The following is a 15,721-nucleotide window of genomic DNA, read 5'->3' on the forward strand; positions in this document are numbered from 1 at the left end:
AATCCTACAACATGTTGAAGAGAACTATATGCCAATCTAATTAGGTTGCAAAATGACCGTTCGAGTCATTTGTGCTGGACCACTTCTTTCTTCCAACGCCTGCCTTATTGAGCAGTTCGCCCTTCTGCAACAGCACAGGAATCACGTCATCCTTGTGCTTAACGTCTCCGAATTCGGAGCTCAAATCAACGTTGGAGGCCTTTTCCAGAGTCCCCTCCGATCCCTGGCCGGATTGGTTGGTGTATATCTCAAAGTTGGACACAATGTCTGTCAACGGAATAGAATGGTCTCCGCCAACGTACTTTTCATAACTATCTTTATCATCAACAAAAACAATGAAGTCTTTGGTTTCACCTTTGTAGAACAGTTTGTATGCTTCCGACATTTTATGCTCCATTAAGGCGGATCCTAGCTGGTATTTATAGTTGTGTCGTTTGCTTGCTCTTTCGGAGTAAATCTGGGGTACCTGCAATGACATCATGCGGCTCGTACTATATTACATAATATACATTTTTCTCAGTCGAAATAGAAGCCTCCAGCAATAAATCTGATCATGTACTCGTCGACGTGTCCTATGCCGTCCTCTTCTTCTTCGTCCTCTTCGTCGTCGTCTTTCTTGGCCTCCATGCGTTTCACAAAATCGTCCGGCTCCACCGAATTGTTGCGTGTTTGAGCCACACTAGGGCTCTTTGTGCTGGCTGGCCCGTTCTGGTCGTCGTTGAAGTCGTTGTTGTCCAGGTTCACCTCCTTCATGGCCACCTCTGCCGCCTGTGCATCCTCGACATCTTCTGCCTGTTCCAAAACTTTGGCAAACTCGTTCTCAGACTTGCCCTGGTTGGCCACCAACAGCTTGTCGTCAGCAGCAGCGTCTTCTCCTTCCTCGCCAAACAGATCCTTGACCGTGATCTTGCTGAAATAGTCGGTCGTGAAATCTCCCTCCTGGATCACCACGTTGTCTAGCTGCCGTTTCTGGTTGGCCTTCTTCAAAATGTTCGACTCAATCGTGTACTCGGAAACAAACCGGTAGATGTGCACGTCTCTGGTTTGACCGATTCTATGACACCGGTCCTGACACTGTTTGTCCATGGCCGGGTTCCAGTCCGAGTCGTAGAAAATGACCGTGTCTGCTCCCGTCAGGTTAATTCCCAGTCCTCCAGATCTCGTACTCAGAATAAAACACTTGATCTTCGGGTCCTTGTTGAACCGCTCCGTCAACAGTTGACGATCCTCGATCTTGGTGGCTCCGTCCAGTCGCATGTACTTGTACCCGTTGTAGTTCATGAACTTCTCCAGGATGTCCAACACCTTGGTCATCTGCGTGAAAATCAACACCCGGTGTCCCTTTGGGATCAGATCCAGCAGCAAACTCGACAGTTTCTGCAGTTTACCACAGTCGTACTGCAAAAGCGATTTGTCCGGGAACGTCACCGACAACTTAATCTGCGCCTGGTGGAACGGATTGTCCAGCTGCTGCTGCCGTATCTCGGCTTGCACCTGGTCAGGAATCTCCAAGTCAATTGTGTTCTGGGTAACCACCTTGGGAGTGACAAAGGCATACTTTTCGACAGTGTCAGTCAGCGATTGGGCCCTCGTGGAAACAGACTGCACGATCTTGAGTTCTTCCAGCTGGTTGAAGTTTTCCTTGCTGAACCGTTCAAATTTCACCAAATCCAACAGGTTCGACGAGTAAATCGGGTTCTTCTCGCAATTAAACTCGTTCACATAAAGACGTTGTTTGAAGAGATCCACCAACGATTCCTGCTCCTTGTAAATCAGATACTCGTAATGGTTGGTGAGGTTGTCAAACTTGGGCTCAACAGGCTTCAAATCAGCCTCCAGTTGCTGGATCTGCTCCTTAAACAATTTGGAAGCTGAAACTTCTCTTAAACTGTCCGCGTTGAACGAATTCCAGCTAGAATCCCGCGTTGGAGTCAGGTTCAAGAAACCAAGGTCAACCGACGGTTTCTGCGATCTCCTAAGATGGCCGCGAACAACCAAGTCGCTCAGCTCGAAACTGGAAGCAACGTTCTTCTCCATTGCCAAACTCGTCAAGATCGGTCTCACCTCGAACAAATCTGGATGGTTGCAAACTTTTCTCAACTGCATCAAACAATTGATGATACTTAAGAAGTTTCCGCTGGCAAGTGTCTCTCTAGTCTGCGCTCTGCTCATGAAATCATCGTACAACAGTCTCTGTCTCTTGGAAAGACGGCAATAAATAATATGTTCGTGTTTGGCTGGCATCTGTTTCTCAACGTCCTGCTTCAGTCTTCTGAGCAAGTACGGTCTGAGAACCTGGTGCAGCTTGTTCACTGTCTCTTTTGTTTCGTCATCTTCCTGCATCGAGCCGTATCCGCCTCCCTGGATGATCTTGTCAACAGGACGTCCAAACCACTGTTGGAAATCCATCAGGTTGGCAAACCCATCAGGCATCATCTGGTCGGCCTTGGAAGATGGCATCAAGAAGTACAGCAGCGACCACAATTCCATGATATTGTTCTGTAACGGCGTACCAGTCAGAAGAAGACGGTGTTCGGTGTTGAAGTTCAACAACGCTTTCCATCTTTGCGACCGGAAATTCTTGATGTTGTGTGCCTCATCCAGAATCATGTACCGCCACTTCTTTCTTCTGAAAACCGAGTGATCTTGCACAACAAGCTGGTACGACGTGATACAGACATGGAACGTGTCTGGAGTGTTCCAACCTTTTCTCTTTTCCTTTCTCTGTTGGGGATTACCATAATAGGTGAGAACTTTGAATCCTGGAGCAAACCGTTTGAACTCCATCTCCCAGTTCAACATCACAGAAGTTGGAACAACAATCAGATGCGGTCCCCAAATGTTCTTTTCGCATGCCAGATACGAAATCAGAGAGATGGTCTGGATTGTTTTTCCCAGACCCATCTCATCCGCGAGAATTCCGTTGGTTCCACTGTTGTACAACGAAGCAAGCCAGTTCAAACCTTGTTTCTGGTACTCTCTCAACGTTCCACGCAGAAGAATAGGAACAGGAACATCAGGAATGGCGGCATTGTCTTCTGCGTCGTCCATCTCGTCTGAAGATGGAGGAGTAAGTGCTTCTCCTGGCTCGTCTTTGATCTTGTTATTGAACAACGAAGCAAGGCCAGGACGAGAGTCGTCAGACAAAGCTTCCTCTTCTGATGACTCCGATTCTGATTCAGAGTCCGTCAGCGATTCGTCTGCACTATCATTACTATCCTCGAGAATAGGATCGTTAGATTCCTCAATCAGTTTCTGTCTTTGTTCCTCGGTCAACTGGTCAACCACGCTGACCTTATTGTGCTCACCATTGGTCTCCACTCCATACAAAGAAGCCAGTGTATCTGGTTCGTCGTCCTCAGACTCATCGTCAGAGTCTTTCGGAGCAGAATCGATATTCTTGTACTTCTCACGAAGTTCTTCCACAGTCAGCTTGCTATCGTCTTTCACATTACGAGCCTCTTCTGCTTCACTATCTTCGCTCTCGCTGGAGCTCATATTCTCGTCGTCGTCGGAACCAGAACTACCGCTCTCTTCCTCGAAATCTCCTTCAACAGTACTACCTTGGCGTGAAGTTGGAGTAGCGCTCCGTTTTCCAACTTGAGCGCCCAGCATCTTCGTACTCTGGTCGAGGATCTTGGAAAGTTGCTCTTTGCTCTTGACAGCACGCTCGCGCTCCTTCTCCCGCTCTTCCAGAATCTTGTATGCTTTAACAGCCACCAGCCACTTCTTCTTGACCTCTTTTGCGGTGTCTCTGGCGAGCTTGGCGATCTTCTTTTCGAACTCGCGCTCTTTTCTTTCCTGTTCTTGTGAGAGTTTCTTGAAGTGAGACTCGATCATTGCGGCAATCTTCCGACTCTTGGAAATTCGAGAAGTACGCAAATCGTGAATCAGCTTCGAAGATCGTATCCCTTGAGCCAACAAATGATCATAATGAGTGAGCTCGTTTCTCGATCTAAACGGCTCGGGTGGAGGTTTGTAATGGTTCATATTATATTGTGCATTTTTCTTGATCATTGTTGGTTCTCTAAAACCTTGAGGAACAGCACGGAAAATGTTCTCGTTGAAATCCAACGTCAAGAGTTTGGAATCAAGTCCCTGTTTGATTCTGTCTATTAAATCAGACTGTGATTGCAGATACTCCAAATACTCTTCGTTGGACAAATCGCGTCCTGGTTCCTCGATAGTTGATCTGTATGAATTGAAAAACTCGTTTAAATTTTTGAACTTTGGAGATGTAACATGGGACGGATGAGTAACCAGCTGGGGCTTCACATCGACCTTGAATTTCAGTTTCTTGATATGTGTTGGTGTTAGCGGTGGTATGGAAACCTCCGAGTCGTCGCTCTCGACCTCTATGTCCTTGATTTCTTCTTCAACCTCGGTCTTTATAGGTCTTTCCTTGGGCTTTTTAAGTGTGGCTTTCTTCTCAACAACCGGCTCTGCTGGTTCGTTTTGAAGCTTCTCAATGATTTGATCGATCTCTATTTTCAAAGGATCACTATTCTCCGTAAGTCTCCGACTACGTCTACCCAGTTTGGAATCGTCAATTTGTGGCCATAATTGGTAGCCTTTTTGATACTGTTCGTAAGAGTCTGGTTGTTTGGGATCGCCGGGCTTAAAATACACGAGTGACGTGAAGTTTTCTAGATGATAAAGCTCCTCGACCAATGAGTTGTTATGCATTACGAGCTTTGCCATGTTAATTTTTGCCATTTGCCTTTGTTCTTCAACAGAAACAGTGGTGTCAATAGGACTTAATTCGAACTTGGGAGCTCCCAATTTCAAACAAGAGGCAACCTTGTTTGCTGATCCGTTCGTCGGAGGCGTTGATCGCGAATTTCGCGGCCGTGAAAGCGAGTAGTTGGGCACCTCCTTGACTCTTGTACTTCTTCGTTTTCTCGTGTCGTCGTCCGATTGACTGTCAGCAAGCTCGTGTCGGCGCTTATTAGACGCCTGTGAAGGGCTTTCGCTGGTTACGCTACCATTTCTCGAAGGCAGCATGTTAGTCTAGCGGAGTTTATTTTATACAACGAGTTGAATCTTTTTATGTTCAGCAAATCCCTGAAAAACATTTACTGTCATTATAAAAACCGGGCAATTAAGAAAACTATTTTCATTATTAGGATATATGTATGTATTATATTTTGACATATTCATCTTGGAATTCAATGTATAAGTGTAAAAAAACCTCCCCCACATGAGACGAATGCATGATATGTATGAAAAATGAACAGGAAGCAAGTGAAAGCACTAAAAATGCGTTGACAAATGTATGCTAAGTAACGAAAAAAACACAATTTTGATGGACTGTCTTAGTTGAGATTGAAAAGCCCCGAGCCAATGTCCAATTTCTCCATATTTGCCAGTCTGGAGTTCAATAGGTACTCGTTCATACGGTAGTCGGAGGACAGGGCACCGTTTGTGCCCAGGTTGTCCAAAGATGCCAATGGACTGTACCCAATTGGCTCGTTAGATAACTTTTCAAAGTTAAATAGTGGTTCGTTAACTAATCCGGTGTTAGATGTAGCAGCAGAACGTTCGTTCAACAGATCGTTGAGCAAATTGTATCTGCTACCAACGAGCCCAAGAGAATTGGTCATGTTGAAAGAATTAATTGCCGGAGCTTGTTGCTGTTGTTGTTGCTGTTGTTGCTGTTGCAGAGTCAGTTGTCTGGCAAACCAGTTTCTTTGGGCTGCACGAGCTCCCCAGCTGACTCTAACTTTGCAACCGCCGCCAATGTCGTATCCCTGCATCTCGCTGATGGCCATTTCAGCACTGGCACGATGGTAGAATTGAACAAAGCCGCAGTTCTTTCCTGGCGGAATCTTGACATAAGTGATGTCTCCGTATCTGGAGAACAGCTCTCTAAGTTGGAACTCGGAGATCGGGACATTCAAACCGCCAATGAAGACAGTGGTGTTGTTCGGGTCGTTGTAGTACTGAATAGGGGCCGATTGCGGCAAGGATGGAGCGTTCAGCTTTTGCTGACCAGAAAGGTCCTGGGACTGGTTTTGAGAGTTGAAAAAGCTCGTATTATTGTTGGACGAGTCTGGCTGAGACTTGGATGCGGTGGAAACTCTGATTGGTCTTCCCAGAAGAACGTAACCTTGCATTTCAATTAGTGCTCTGTTTTGGTCCTCCTCGTTTAAAAACTTGACAAATCCGTAGCCTTTCAAATGGCCGGTAGCCGGGTCAACCATCACCTTGGCGCCGCAACACGATGGGTACCTGGACTGGAAAACTTGCAGAAGAGCTGGCTCGGTGACGGTTTGGGGCAGATCACCAACAAAAATCGAGTATTCGTGGTGCCCCTTAGAAGGTTGGGAGGCGACGGAAGAGCCTGGGGAGTTCGCAGACGACCAATTAAGCTTGAAAAATCGCACATTATTAGTTCCCGGAATGGCCTTCCCGTTAAACATTTCCAACACTTTGTAGGAATCCTCAAAGTTGTGGAATCGAATGAAGCAGTATCCTGCATTGGCCAGTCCAAGGCTCATGCTCTGCTTGTCTCTGATGAGCTTGACAGAATGGATGAGGATTTCGTAAGGAGCAAGGACGCTGGACCATATCTGCTTGATGGTGGTCTCGTCCCATCTTTGGTCGAGATCCCCCATCCAGATCTGCGGAATTTGCTGGTTAGCCTGCTGGTTATTCTGGAACCCTCTTGGCTGACCCGACGACGCATACGAGGAATTAGAGGCGGCGTTGGTCCTGGCAGGGTAGTATGACTGGTTTTGGTTATAAAACTGGTTGTACATGTTGAAGCGAAAACAATTGGAACATATCAAGCAAGCTGAGCTAAATGGTGTGTGGAAAAGGGTGGATGATCTATGCTGGATTCCCGTGCTGTCCTAATTAGCTGGGGAATTGGATCGGAGCCTTTGGAAGTCTTGAGCTGGTGCAAACAATGGGCCAACACTAGTATGGCCAAATCTAAACACAAACGAACCGGATCAACAGATATTTGTCTATCCTCAAGGAAAAGGCACAAGAAAAAAAAATTCAAGCTTCAAAAAAAAAAAAATCATCCACGCTAGTCTTCACGCGATTTGTCCCCTGAGACCCCCCGCGAAAATTTTTACAGTTTTCCCGGTCCGAGAAAAGTTTCGCGGAACCGTTGAGCAAATCGGCTAAATCATTTGTTGGTCACCACTGCTGAGTAACAGTTGTCCAGTAGCTTTCGTCTGCCCTTTTGGTTGATCCATTGGCTTCTCATACAATCGTGGATGTCGAATCGCTGCGACACTCGTGGTCGTAGACACCCTTTCACGAATAGCTTCGCCTCCACAGATATATGCCTCCATTGTTTGATCTCGAGGTCAATGTGAGCTTTTTGAACTTTTTGGAACACTTTTTCGGTAGTTTCGTCGTGAAATGGCGATATCCCACTTAGCAAGATATGGGCAATGATCCCAAGCGACCAGATGTCGACCTTGTTGGTGTATCCCTTCTGGCTTCGGTCGAGCCCCAATTTAATTTCGGGCGCGGCGTATTCTGCGGTTCCTATCATCGTGTACATTCTATCTGCAGGTCTGCTAAGTTTGGGGAATGACGACTCCTGTGCTGCCCCAAAGTCTGCCAGAACAATATGTGGATAGCGGCTGGGTACGTCTTTGATCAGCACGTTATCCAGCTTCAAGTCTCTGTGAGTGATCCCCATCGAATGGATATACTCAAGTGCCATGGCGACTTGGAAGACGATGAACAGTGCTCCTGGTTCTCGAATAGGATGCAGAGTGTCTGTGCCGTTGCACAGGTACGAGAATAGATCACCTCCAATGGCCAGGTCCTGGTAAAAGTACGTCTCTTTGTAGTTCTCGTGCAATCCGTATACCTTGATGATGTTCGGGTGGTCCAGTTTGCAAAGGATACTATTTTCACGATCCAAACCAGGCTGGTCTGATACTTTCACAGCAAAATACTTGCTTCCACCTTTTTTGGTAGCAAGAAATACCTGGAGTTAGTGGAGACTGAGTCAGCACACTCACCTTGCCAGAGGTTCCCTTTCCAATAAGTTTTGGAATTACCGTCCAGCCATAGTCTTGAGACATATTGGTAGTTTCCCATACCTCGTCCTCAAACGTCAACTGTAACGACGCTCCAATCTGGATAGTGTCTCCAGATCGGAGTATCACGTAAGCATCATGGACCAGTCTTCCGTTAATTGTTGTTCCGTTTAGCGATTTGTCGCGTAGGTACGTCACGCGGTCTGTTGAGCTGTCAAACTGGACGGACCAAACAAAGCAGTGGGATGCGGAGACGTTAGTATCCTGCACTATATACTCGTTGATTCGGGTATCCCCCTCAATTGAGAGTCGTCCGACCCGGAGAGGTTGGTTATTGACTATTTCAATGCACACTTTTTCGCCTGAACGGGTGTCGGACCCGGTAAGTAAGGGCATGTCGTAAAAGGGGAGACAGATGGGGGGAAAAATAAATCAAAAAAATGCCCTCACTCAGATTTGAACTGAGGATCTCCACATTACTAGTGTGGCGCCTTACCAACTTGGCCATAAGGGCAGATTTGACAATTTCTCGACTATACTATCTTATAAGAGAGGGTATAAGTTGCACTGAATAATTAATATCAGATGAATACTAAAAATGAGCAGTGTGACACACGGGAAACAACACTTCTCTCCGATTGTAAAAGATGGAAAAACGTTTCATCTGAACTACTCCATCACAGGATCCACGTGGTACCCCCACTGTGCTCCATTCCCCACTTCGTTACCGCGTTCCGCCAGACGTGCAACCGTTTGGTTATCGTGCAGCACCCATTAAAATTTTTTTTTTCCCTGGTATATTTTTTTGTTCGATCTTTCACCCTTCAACCAGCATGGACACCCAATTCTTGAGTGGTCTGGAACAGACGCTCAGAAACATTTTGTCGCCAGACAACAATGCTATCAAGGCTGCAACCCAGGCACTGAAAAATCAATATTATACTAGCCCGTTGGCTCTGCCTTCGCTGATTCACTTGCTTCAGAACTCGGCTGATGACAGCACCAAACAGCTTGCTGCTGTTGAGGCCAACAAACTTGTTCCAAAACAATGGGAGGCTCTTGACGATTCGCTTAAGACTCAAATCAAGGAATCGTTGATCCATTTTGCTTTTGGTTACAAGTCAAAAAACATTAGACACTCCACAGCCAGAATCGTTGCAGCTATTGCAGAACTGGAGATTCCAGACAACAAGTGGCCTTCTTTGCTTGAGACGCTTGTTGGAGGTGCCCAGGACGCTAACGTCCAAACCAGAGAGATGGCTGTGTTCCTGATCTACTGTGTCTTCGATACTCTGCCAGTTGAATGGTTTGAGCACTCTGAAAGTTTCCTGACCCTGTTTGCAACCACATTGCAAGACCGCGAATCCATCGAGACCCAGGTCACCACTGTTTCTGCAATCGAGGTGCTTTCGTCGTACGTTGAGCAGGACGAGACCCTCATCGCCAAGCTGGCTCCAGCCTTCAGCTCTCTGTTCCCAAGCATGATCCAGCTGTTAAAAAACTCGCTGTCGTTCACCGACACCGAGAAAACCACCGACTTGTTCACTGCGTTCAACGGGTTCATTTTGCTGGACATCAGACTACTGGCAGACAACTTCGTGGATATTGTTAACCTCATGATCGAGACGTCTTTGAACAAGGACTGCGACGAGGAAATCAGAGCCTGTGCGCTTAGAACTTTGATCCAGTGTATTTCCTACAGAAAGTCCAAGATTTCGCAAGCCAAGCTTGGAGGCCAGATGGCTTCCTGTGCTTTGAAGGTTGCCAGCGAGGAAGATGAGGAGGCCGAGGAAGAGCTTGAGAACGAGGACGGCGAGAACGAAAACGAGGAAGCTACTCCACACACTCTTGCTCTGAGACTCTTGAGCGAGCTTTCTGTGAATCTTCCTTCCAACCAGATCATCCAGCCGATCTTGGAGATTGCTCCTCAACTGCTTGGTTCCCAGAACCCATTCGAGAGAAGAGCTGCTCTGCTTGCCATTGGTGTCACTGTGGAAGGGGCTCCAGACTACATTTCTACCCAGCTTCCTAACATCATCCAGCTTGTGATTGCTGGTATGCACGACTCGTCGATTGTGGTCAAGGCTGCTGCTCTGCGTACTTTGGCCCAATTGAACGAGGAATTGAAGGACACTGTTGCCGAGTACCACGAGCTGCTACTCAGTCCAATAATTGCTATTATCGACTCCACCAACAAGATCATGGTTTACAAGTACGCTACTTGCGCCTTGGACACACTGATTGAGTACATGTCGAACGAGAGCATCAAACAATACATGGAGCCATTGATGAACAAGCTGTTCCAGATGCTCGACACTGCCCAATCGTCGTCTCTCAAGTCCAGCATTGTGTCTGCTATCGGATCTGTTGCCTACGCTGCAGGTAAGGCTTTCACTCCGTACTTTGATCCTTCCATCAAGTTCCTTGAGAAGTTCATTGCCAACATGAACGACATCGAGGGAATGACCGAGGACGACATCGAGCTGCGTGCCCAGACGTTTGAAAACGTTTCATCCATGGCCAGAGCCGTTGGATCCGAGTCGTTTGCTCCATACGCCCAGCCATTGATCGACGCTTCCTACAGTGCTATTCATTCCACCAACGGCAGACTGAGAGAGTCTGGGTTCGCCTTCATCTCCAACATGGCCAAGGTCTACGGCGAGCAGTTCACTCCGTTCTTGGATAAGATCGTGCCGGAGATTTTCACTTGTCTACAACAGGAGGAGTTCGACTTCAACTTCGAATCTGACGACGAGAACGCCGACGAGGCTGATGTTGCCGAGAAGTTGAACGTCCACACCGGTGTCACGGTCGAGAAGGAGGTCGCTTTGGTGGCCTTGAGCTCTCTGGCTGTTGGAACCAAGGCCGGTTTCACCAACTACGTTGAGGAGACAATGAAGATTCTCGCCGATCAGATCGAGGAGTCGTACGCCGTGAGAGAGGCCTCGCTTTCCACCATGTGGAAGATTGCTTACTGCATGTTTGAGGCCCACGGACTGAACGACAAGGTGCTGGAACTGATCAGAACTGTCAGAAGCATCACCATCGGTATTTTGCCCGAGGAGTTCGACGTGCACATGGTTATGACCTGTATTGACTCGTTGTACGAGTACGTCAAGTCCAAATCCATGGGTAAGGTTGCCATCATGGACGGAACCGACTCGTCGCAGCTGGAGTCTCTGTGTACCCAACTGATGCTTATCATCAAAAATGAGCATCTTTGTTTGAGCCAGCCTGACGACGATGTTCCGGACGACGAGGTCGACACCACCGAGACCGAAGCCGTGATCTACGACTCTGCGCTCGAAGTTTTGGTGAGTCTGGCCGACGCTTTCGGCGCCGACTTTGTGCGTATCTTTAGCTCGTTCAAAGACGTTGTTCTGGCCCAGGTCAAATCCAAGGTCAAGAACAAGCGTGTTTCCACCGTTGGATGCGTTGCAGAGATCTGTAACGGCATCAAAAGCAGCAACCCGTACACGCAGGAACTGTTGGAGATCTTCATCGACAGACTGGCCAACGACAAGTCGTCCGAGGTTAGAGGCTCTGCCGCTTACGGTATTGGAATTCTGATCGAGTACTCCACCATTGACGTCTCGAGCGCATACGCCACGATCCTGAACTCGCTGTCCAAGCTGCTCAACAAGGCCGGCAAGGAAGCTTCCAAAACAGACGATGACGACGTTGAAACCAAAGATACCATCAACAGAACCATCGCCAACGCTTGTGGCTGTGTGAGTAGAATGACCCTCAAACACCAGGACGCTGTTCCATTGAACGTGATCATTCCTTCGCTTTTAAGCCACCTGCCTCTCGAAACAGGCTTGGAGGAAAACAGACCGATTTTTGACCTGATCCTGAAACTTTACGAAGAAAACAACGAGATCATCCTCAGCGCCACTACACAGGTGGTGGAAATCTTCGAGCAAGTGTTCACCAAAGAGCTGGAAAAGGAGAAATTGATCAACGAGTCGACGTTGGGAAGAGAAGAGAATATAGAGAGATTAAACCAATTCGACTGCCCAGAGACACAGTCGAAAGTGGTGGCTTTCCTAAAATACTTGGAAAGCAAGTTTGCAGGCGTGGTTTCATCCAAAGAGGTGTTGAAGAACGTGATTGCTTAGTATATGTAGCATGATAAAATTCGAATTGAGTCAAATCTGAAACATGGGGAAAATTCTATTCCATGCAATATAAATTGGTTAGTGGGGTCGATCTCCAACGTTGGGTTTCTTCTCAATGCAAAACCAGTCTCCCAAACCAAAATTGGCCTTCAAGAGAGACTTGTTAAAGACTCTGTCATCACCTACAGACAAAAATATGTCTCCGGTGTCCAAGAGACTGAACGACTCGAGACCCAAGTTCAAAATCGAGGCTATACACAGGGAGAAAGAGAACTGACCTATTTCTTGGTCACTCTCGAGTCGGTCACGGTATTCAGCAACAAGGCCTCGTTATCCAGGACGACTCTGTTTGGAGATCTAGCCAAAATGGTGGCGATCTCCTTGGCGGTGTCGAGTCTCTTGAGCTCCACATAGTCCTTGGACTTCTTGATCGCATCACCAATCAGCTGCGCAGACTTGGCATCTCCCTGCGACTTGACCACCAAACTTTGCTTTTCTTGAATAGCTTTGTCGACAATAAATGCTGCTCTTTGAGCGTCTTGCTGAGCAATCTGTTTAGCCTCCACCGCTGTGGAGAACTCTGGCGAGAACGTCATGGCTGTCAACGACACGTCATCCAGCAGGATATTGAAGTTGGCTGCTCTTCTGACCAGGTTTTCTCTCACAAGTCTCGAGACTTTCTCTCTCTGTGTGATGAGCTGGGCAGCGTTGAACTGGGCAACAACTGCCTTCAACACTTCGTTCACAATCGACGGAAGAACTCTCTCGTCGTAGTCTTTGCCCAACGTACGATGGATCAGAGGCAAAGAGCTGACTTCCGGCCGAGAAAGAACTCTGCAGGTAATGTTCACCATCTGCAAGTCTTTAGTTCCCGTCAAGGAGGCAATGCTTCTTGGTTTGGCACGGATCTCATAAATAGTTGGGAATTGAATGAACGGGATCTTCAAGTGGGTTCCTTCTCCCACCACTTCCGGACGAACACCCTTCAATCTGTCGTAAATAACTGCCCGTTCACCACCGTTCACGTTGTAAAGAGCATTGTCAACGAACAGGGCACCAGCACCCAACAACAAAAGTCCGCCGAGTCCAGCAAACATACCCAGCGGGGATCCCGGAGGTCTACGACCGCCCTGCTTCTTAGCAATCTCTTGTGCCCGTTTCTGGAAGTCCTGGGCGAATTTGTCCCAACCTGGATTGTTCATAGTTAAGTTGACAAGATAAATTTAATTTGCCTTCTATGTATTTCTTTGTAACTTACGCACGACTCTATTTCTTGTTCTTGTACTTTCAATAATGGTTACCGATCTTCAAAAGGCGGTCCAGGACCGCAATTACATGTCTGTGCGGTACTACATGTCACGTGAACCCAAGCAGCTGCTTCAGCGGGACGACGACTCACGAACGCCGCTGCATTGGGCCTGTTCATTGGCTGATGCCCGAATCGTTTCTGATCTCCTCCACTGTCCCGAGTGCAATTTCGAGATTGTGATCGACGACATGGCAGACGACAGCGGGTGGACGCCGTTCCACATTGCTTGTTCTGTTGGAGACCTCGAGACGGTGAAATTACTAGCCAATTTCAACCCCAAGCCAGACGTTAACCTCAAGACAAATTCGGGCCAGACAGCTCTTCATTTCGCTACAAGCAAGCAACGTTACAATGTGGCCGAGTATCTTGTGGTGGAATGCAGGGCCAGTTCGCGGATCAAGGACAAACGGTCCCAGATCCCTCTACATCGGGCAGCTTCTGTGGGGTCGATCAAACTGTGCGAACTACTGATCAACAAGGGAAATTCACCCCTCAATGCACAGGATTCAGATGGCTACACTGCTTTGCACCATGCCCTGAGCGAAGGACATGGAGAACTAGCGGTGAGACTGGTTAAACTCGGTGCAGACTTCCGTTTGCCAGACAAAGACGACAAGCTACCTGTTGAGGTTGCTGTTGACGATAAGGTTCAGAAGTTCTTCATCAAAAGCTTGCAAGAAGAAGGATTAATCGATTAAGGTGAGGGAATCATCCAGAACTCACGAGACTGAAAAAATTCTAAATTACTAAGGCAAGGGAAAAAAAAAAAATTATAGCATACATTATATGAAGCGCAACGAGCCGCAGGATTCGTCTTCATCTAAGAAACCAAAACTACCAGAAATGGGCGATAACAAAGAAGAGAAGAAAGATGATTTTTTCCAGCCAGTCGGAGAGGTCGCACAGGCCGTCGACGAGGAAGAAGTGCAAGATACCCAGGATAACGACGGAATCAGACTTACTGGGGCCCAGGATGCCCAGGGTCATCCTGTTCAAGAGATCGACTCTTTGTGCATGAACTGTCACGAAACCGGAGTTTCCCGTTTGCTTTTGACGTCGATTCCGTACTTCAGAGAGATCGTGGTGATTTCCTTTGAGTGTCCTCATTGTGGATTCAAGAACTCAGAAATCCAGCCAGCTTCCAGCATCGCAGAGAAGGGAAGCAGATACATTTTGAAAGTGGAGTCTAAGGAAGATTTTAACCGTCAGGTTGTCAAGTCTGATTACGGAACGTGCAAGTTTGTCGAGCTTGATATCGAGATTCCTGCCAAGAGAGGCCAATTGACCACTGTCGAGGGACTTTTGTCTGAGATGGTGGACGACTTGGAAATGGACCAGCCACAGAGAAAAGAGGTCCAACCAGAAATATATGACAAGATCGAAGAGTTTCTGAACAAGATCCGGTCTGTTCTCAAGGGAGAAACGGGTCTTCCGTTGACGTTTATCGTGGACGATCCATCTGGAAACTCCTGGATTGAATACGTTCCTGGCGAGCCGCAACACAAGTGGTCTGTGGTGGAGTACAACAGAACACCGCAACAGAATGTTGATCTGGGACTTGTTTCCGCAGACGAGGTTGCTGCCCACGAGCAGCAGCAGCAGCAGCAACAGGAGCCACCAAGGACCAGAACTACAGGATTCATGTCAGACGAAACAGACATCGAGAACTTTGCGAACGAGGTGCAGGTTTTCCATGCAACGTGTTCGTCTTGCTACGCTCCGTGCGAAACACATATGAAAGTTGTTAATATTCCTCATTTTAAAGACGTGATCATTATGTCCACCACCTGCGAACGGTGTGGATACAAGTCGAATGAGGTCAAGACAGGAGGTGCTGTCCCAGACAAGGGAAAGCGTGTTGAGTTGTACTGTGACGACCCAGAGGATCTCGGCAGAGACATCTTGAAGTCCGAGACGTGTGGTATGAAAATCCCAGAGCTCAACCTTGATCTGACCCCAGGAACGTTGGGCGGAAGATTCACCACTTTGGAAGGATTGTTGCGCCAGGTGAGAGAAGAGTTGCACTCGAGAGTGTTCCAGGAAACGTCTGACTCGATGGCACCGGAAACCAAGTCTAATTGGGAGACGTTTTTCAAGAAGCTGGATGATGCCATTGCTGGAAAGATCAAGTTCACAGTTATTATGGAAGACCCATTGGCCTCCTCGTACATCCAAAACGTGTATGCTCCGGACGACGATCCAAACATGAAGATCGAGGAGTTCGAAAGAACTGAGGAGCAGAACGAGGACCTTGGTCTCAACGACATGAAGGTGGACTGAAC

At 47.6% G+C, this 15,721-nt stretch overlaps 17 protein-coding genes across 17 annotated transcripts; 9 read left to right on the forward strand and 8 right to left on the reverse strand.

Annotated features, from left to right (window-relative positions):
• Window positions 1-40: 40 nt before the first annotated feature.
• On the reverse strand, window positions 41-478 carry OGAPHI_000043 (uncharacterized protein; the record flags this gene model as incomplete). The annotated part of the gene is made up of 1 exon (XM_046205582.1): window positions 41-478. The coding sequence occupies one exon, from the start codon at window positions 476-478 to the stop codon at window positions 41-43; it is 438 nt and encodes a 145-aa protein (XP_046064972.1).
• On the forward strand, window positions 373-919 carry OGAPHI_000044 (uncharacterized protein; the record flags this gene model as incomplete). Its single annotated transcript, XM_046205692.1, has 2 exons — window positions 373-415; window positions 684-919. 2 exons carry the CDS (start codon window positions 373-375, stop codon window positions 917-919), a joined length of 279 nt encoding a protein of 92 aa, XP_046064973.1.
• OGAPHI_000045 (uncharacterized protein) lies at window positions 517-5,004 on the reverse strand (the record flags this gene model as incomplete). The annotated part of the gene is made up of 1 exon (XM_046205803.1): window positions 517-5,004. One exon carries the CDS (start codon window positions 5,002-5,004, stop codon window positions 517-519), a length of 4,488 nt encoding a protein of 1,495 aa, XP_046064974.1.
• OGAPHI_000046 (uncharacterized protein) lies at window positions 1,115-2,218 on the forward strand (the record flags this gene model as incomplete). The annotated part of the gene is made up of 3 exons (XM_046205914.1): window positions 1,115-1,162; window positions 1,277-1,686; window positions 1,798-2,218. The coding sequence occupies 3 exons, from the start codon at window positions 1,115-1,117 to the stop codon at window positions 2,216-2,218; spliced, it is 879 nt and encodes a 292-aa protein (XP_046064975.1).
• OGAPHI_000047 (uncharacterized protein) lies at window positions 2,366-3,604 on the forward strand (the record flags this gene model as incomplete). Its single annotated transcript, XM_046206025.1, has 2 exons — window positions 2,366-2,610; window positions 2,752-3,604. 2 exons carry the CDS (start codon window positions 2,366-2,368, stop codon window positions 3,602-3,604), a joined length of 1,098 nt encoding a protein of 365 aa, XP_046064976.1.
• OGAPHI_000048 (uncharacterized protein) lies at window positions 4,055-4,459 on the forward strand (the record flags this gene model as incomplete). Its single annotated transcript, XM_046206136.1, has 2 exons — window positions 4,055-4,194; window positions 4,294-4,459. 2 exons carry the CDS (start codon window positions 4,055-4,057, stop codon window positions 4,457-4,459), a joined length of 306 nt encoding a protein of 101 aa, XP_046064977.1.
• Window positions 5,005-5,271: 267 nt separating the features above from the next.
• Window positions 5,272-6,125, forward strand: OGAPHI_000049 (uncharacterized protein; the record flags this gene model as incomplete). Its single annotated transcript, XM_046206247.1, has 2 exons — window positions 5,272-5,282; window positions 5,534-6,125. 2 exons carry the CDS (start codon window positions 5,272-5,274, stop codon window positions 6,123-6,125), a joined length of 603 nt encoding a protein of 200 aa, XP_046064978.1.
• Window positions 5,316-6,761, reverse strand: OGAPHI_000050 (uncharacterized protein; the record flags this gene model as incomplete). The annotated part of the gene is made up of 1 exon (XM_046206356.1): window positions 5,316-6,761. One exon carries the CDS (start codon window positions 6,759-6,761, stop codon window positions 5,316-5,318), a length of 1,446 nt encoding a protein of 481 aa, XP_046064979.1.
• On the forward strand, window positions 6,180-6,731 carry OGAPHI_000051 (uncharacterized protein; the record flags this gene model as incomplete). The annotated part of the gene is made up of 1 exon (XM_046206466.1): window positions 6,180-6,731. The coding sequence occupies one exon, from the start codon at window positions 6,180-6,182 to the stop codon at window positions 6,729-6,731; it is 552 nt and encodes a 183-aa protein (XP_046064980.1).
• A 377-nt stretch (window positions 6,762-7,138) lies between the features above and the next one.
• Window positions 7,139-8,070, reverse strand: OGAPHI_000052 (uncharacterized protein; the record flags this gene model as incomplete). The annotated part of the gene is made up of 2 exons (XM_046206577.1): window positions 7,139-7,874; window positions 7,958-8,070. 2 exons carry the CDS (start codon window positions 8,068-8,070, stop codon window positions 7,139-7,141), a joined length of 849 nt encoding a protein of 282 aa, XP_046064981.1.
• Window positions 8,071-8,842: 772 nt separating this feature from the next.
• Window positions 8,843-12,130, forward strand: OGAPHI_000053 (uncharacterized protein; the record flags this gene model as incomplete). Its single annotated transcript, XM_046206688.1, has 1 exon — window positions 8,843-12,130. One exon carries the CDS (start codon window positions 8,843-8,845, stop codon window positions 12,128-12,130), a length of 3,288 nt encoding a protein of 1,095 aa, XP_046064982.1.
• Window positions 9,131-10,527, reverse strand: OGAPHI_000054 (uncharacterized protein; the record flags this gene model as incomplete). Its single annotated transcript, XM_046206795.1, has 3 exons — window positions 9,131-9,395; window positions 9,594-10,061; window positions 10,412-10,527. 3 exons carry the CDS (start codon window positions 10,525-10,527, stop codon window positions 9,131-9,133), a joined length of 849 nt encoding a protein of 282 aa, XP_046064983.1.
• On the reverse strand, window positions 10,721-11,895 carry OGAPHI_000055 (uncharacterized protein; the record flags this gene model as incomplete). Its single annotated transcript, XM_046206906.1, has 2 exons — window positions 10,721-11,729; window positions 11,876-11,895. The coding sequence occupies 2 exons, from the start codon at window positions 11,893-11,895 to the stop codon at window positions 10,721-10,723; spliced, it is 1,029 nt and encodes a 342-aa protein (XP_046064984.1).
• A 278-nt stretch (window positions 12,131-12,408) lies between the features above and the next one.
• On the reverse strand, window positions 12,409-13,332 carry OGAPHI_000056 (uncharacterized protein; the record flags this gene model as incomplete). Its single annotated transcript, XM_046207017.1, has 1 exon — window positions 12,409-13,332. The coding sequence occupies one exon, from the start codon at window positions 13,330-13,332 to the stop codon at window positions 12,409-12,411; it is 924 nt and encodes a 307-aa protein (XP_046064985.1).
• Window positions 13,333-13,423: 91 nt separating this feature from the next.
• OGAPHI_000057 (uncharacterized protein) lies at window positions 13,424-14,137 on the forward strand (the record flags this gene model as incomplete). The annotated part of the gene is made up of 1 exon (XM_046207128.1): window positions 13,424-14,137. One exon carries the CDS (start codon window positions 13,424-13,426, stop codon window positions 14,135-14,137), a length of 714 nt encoding a protein of 237 aa, XP_046064986.1.
• Window positions 14,138-14,225: 88 nt separating this feature from the next.
• OGAPHI_000058 (uncharacterized protein) lies at window positions 14,226-15,719 on the forward strand (the record flags this gene model as incomplete). Its single annotated transcript, XM_046207240.1, has 1 exon — window positions 14,226-15,719. One exon carries the CDS (start codon window positions 14,226-14,228, stop codon window positions 15,717-15,719), a length of 1,494 nt encoding a protein of 497 aa, XP_046064987.1.
• On the reverse strand, window positions 15,194-15,646 carry OGAPHI_000059 (uncharacterized protein; the record flags this gene model as incomplete). Its single annotated transcript, XM_046207350.1, has 1 exon — window positions 15,194-15,646. One exon carries the CDS (start codon window positions 15,644-15,646, stop codon window positions 15,194-15,196), a length of 453 nt encoding a protein of 150 aa, XP_046064988.1.
• Window positions 15,720-15,721: the final 2 nt, after the last annotated feature.

This window comes from Ogataea philodendri (genome assembly GCF_020536065.1).
Source record: "Ogataea philodendri strain CBS6075 chromosome Unknown scaffold17, whole genome shotgun sequence".
Taxonomy (NCBI): Eukaryota; Fungi; Ascomycota; class Pichiomycetes; order Pichiales; family Pichiaceae; genus Ogataea; species Ogataea philodendri.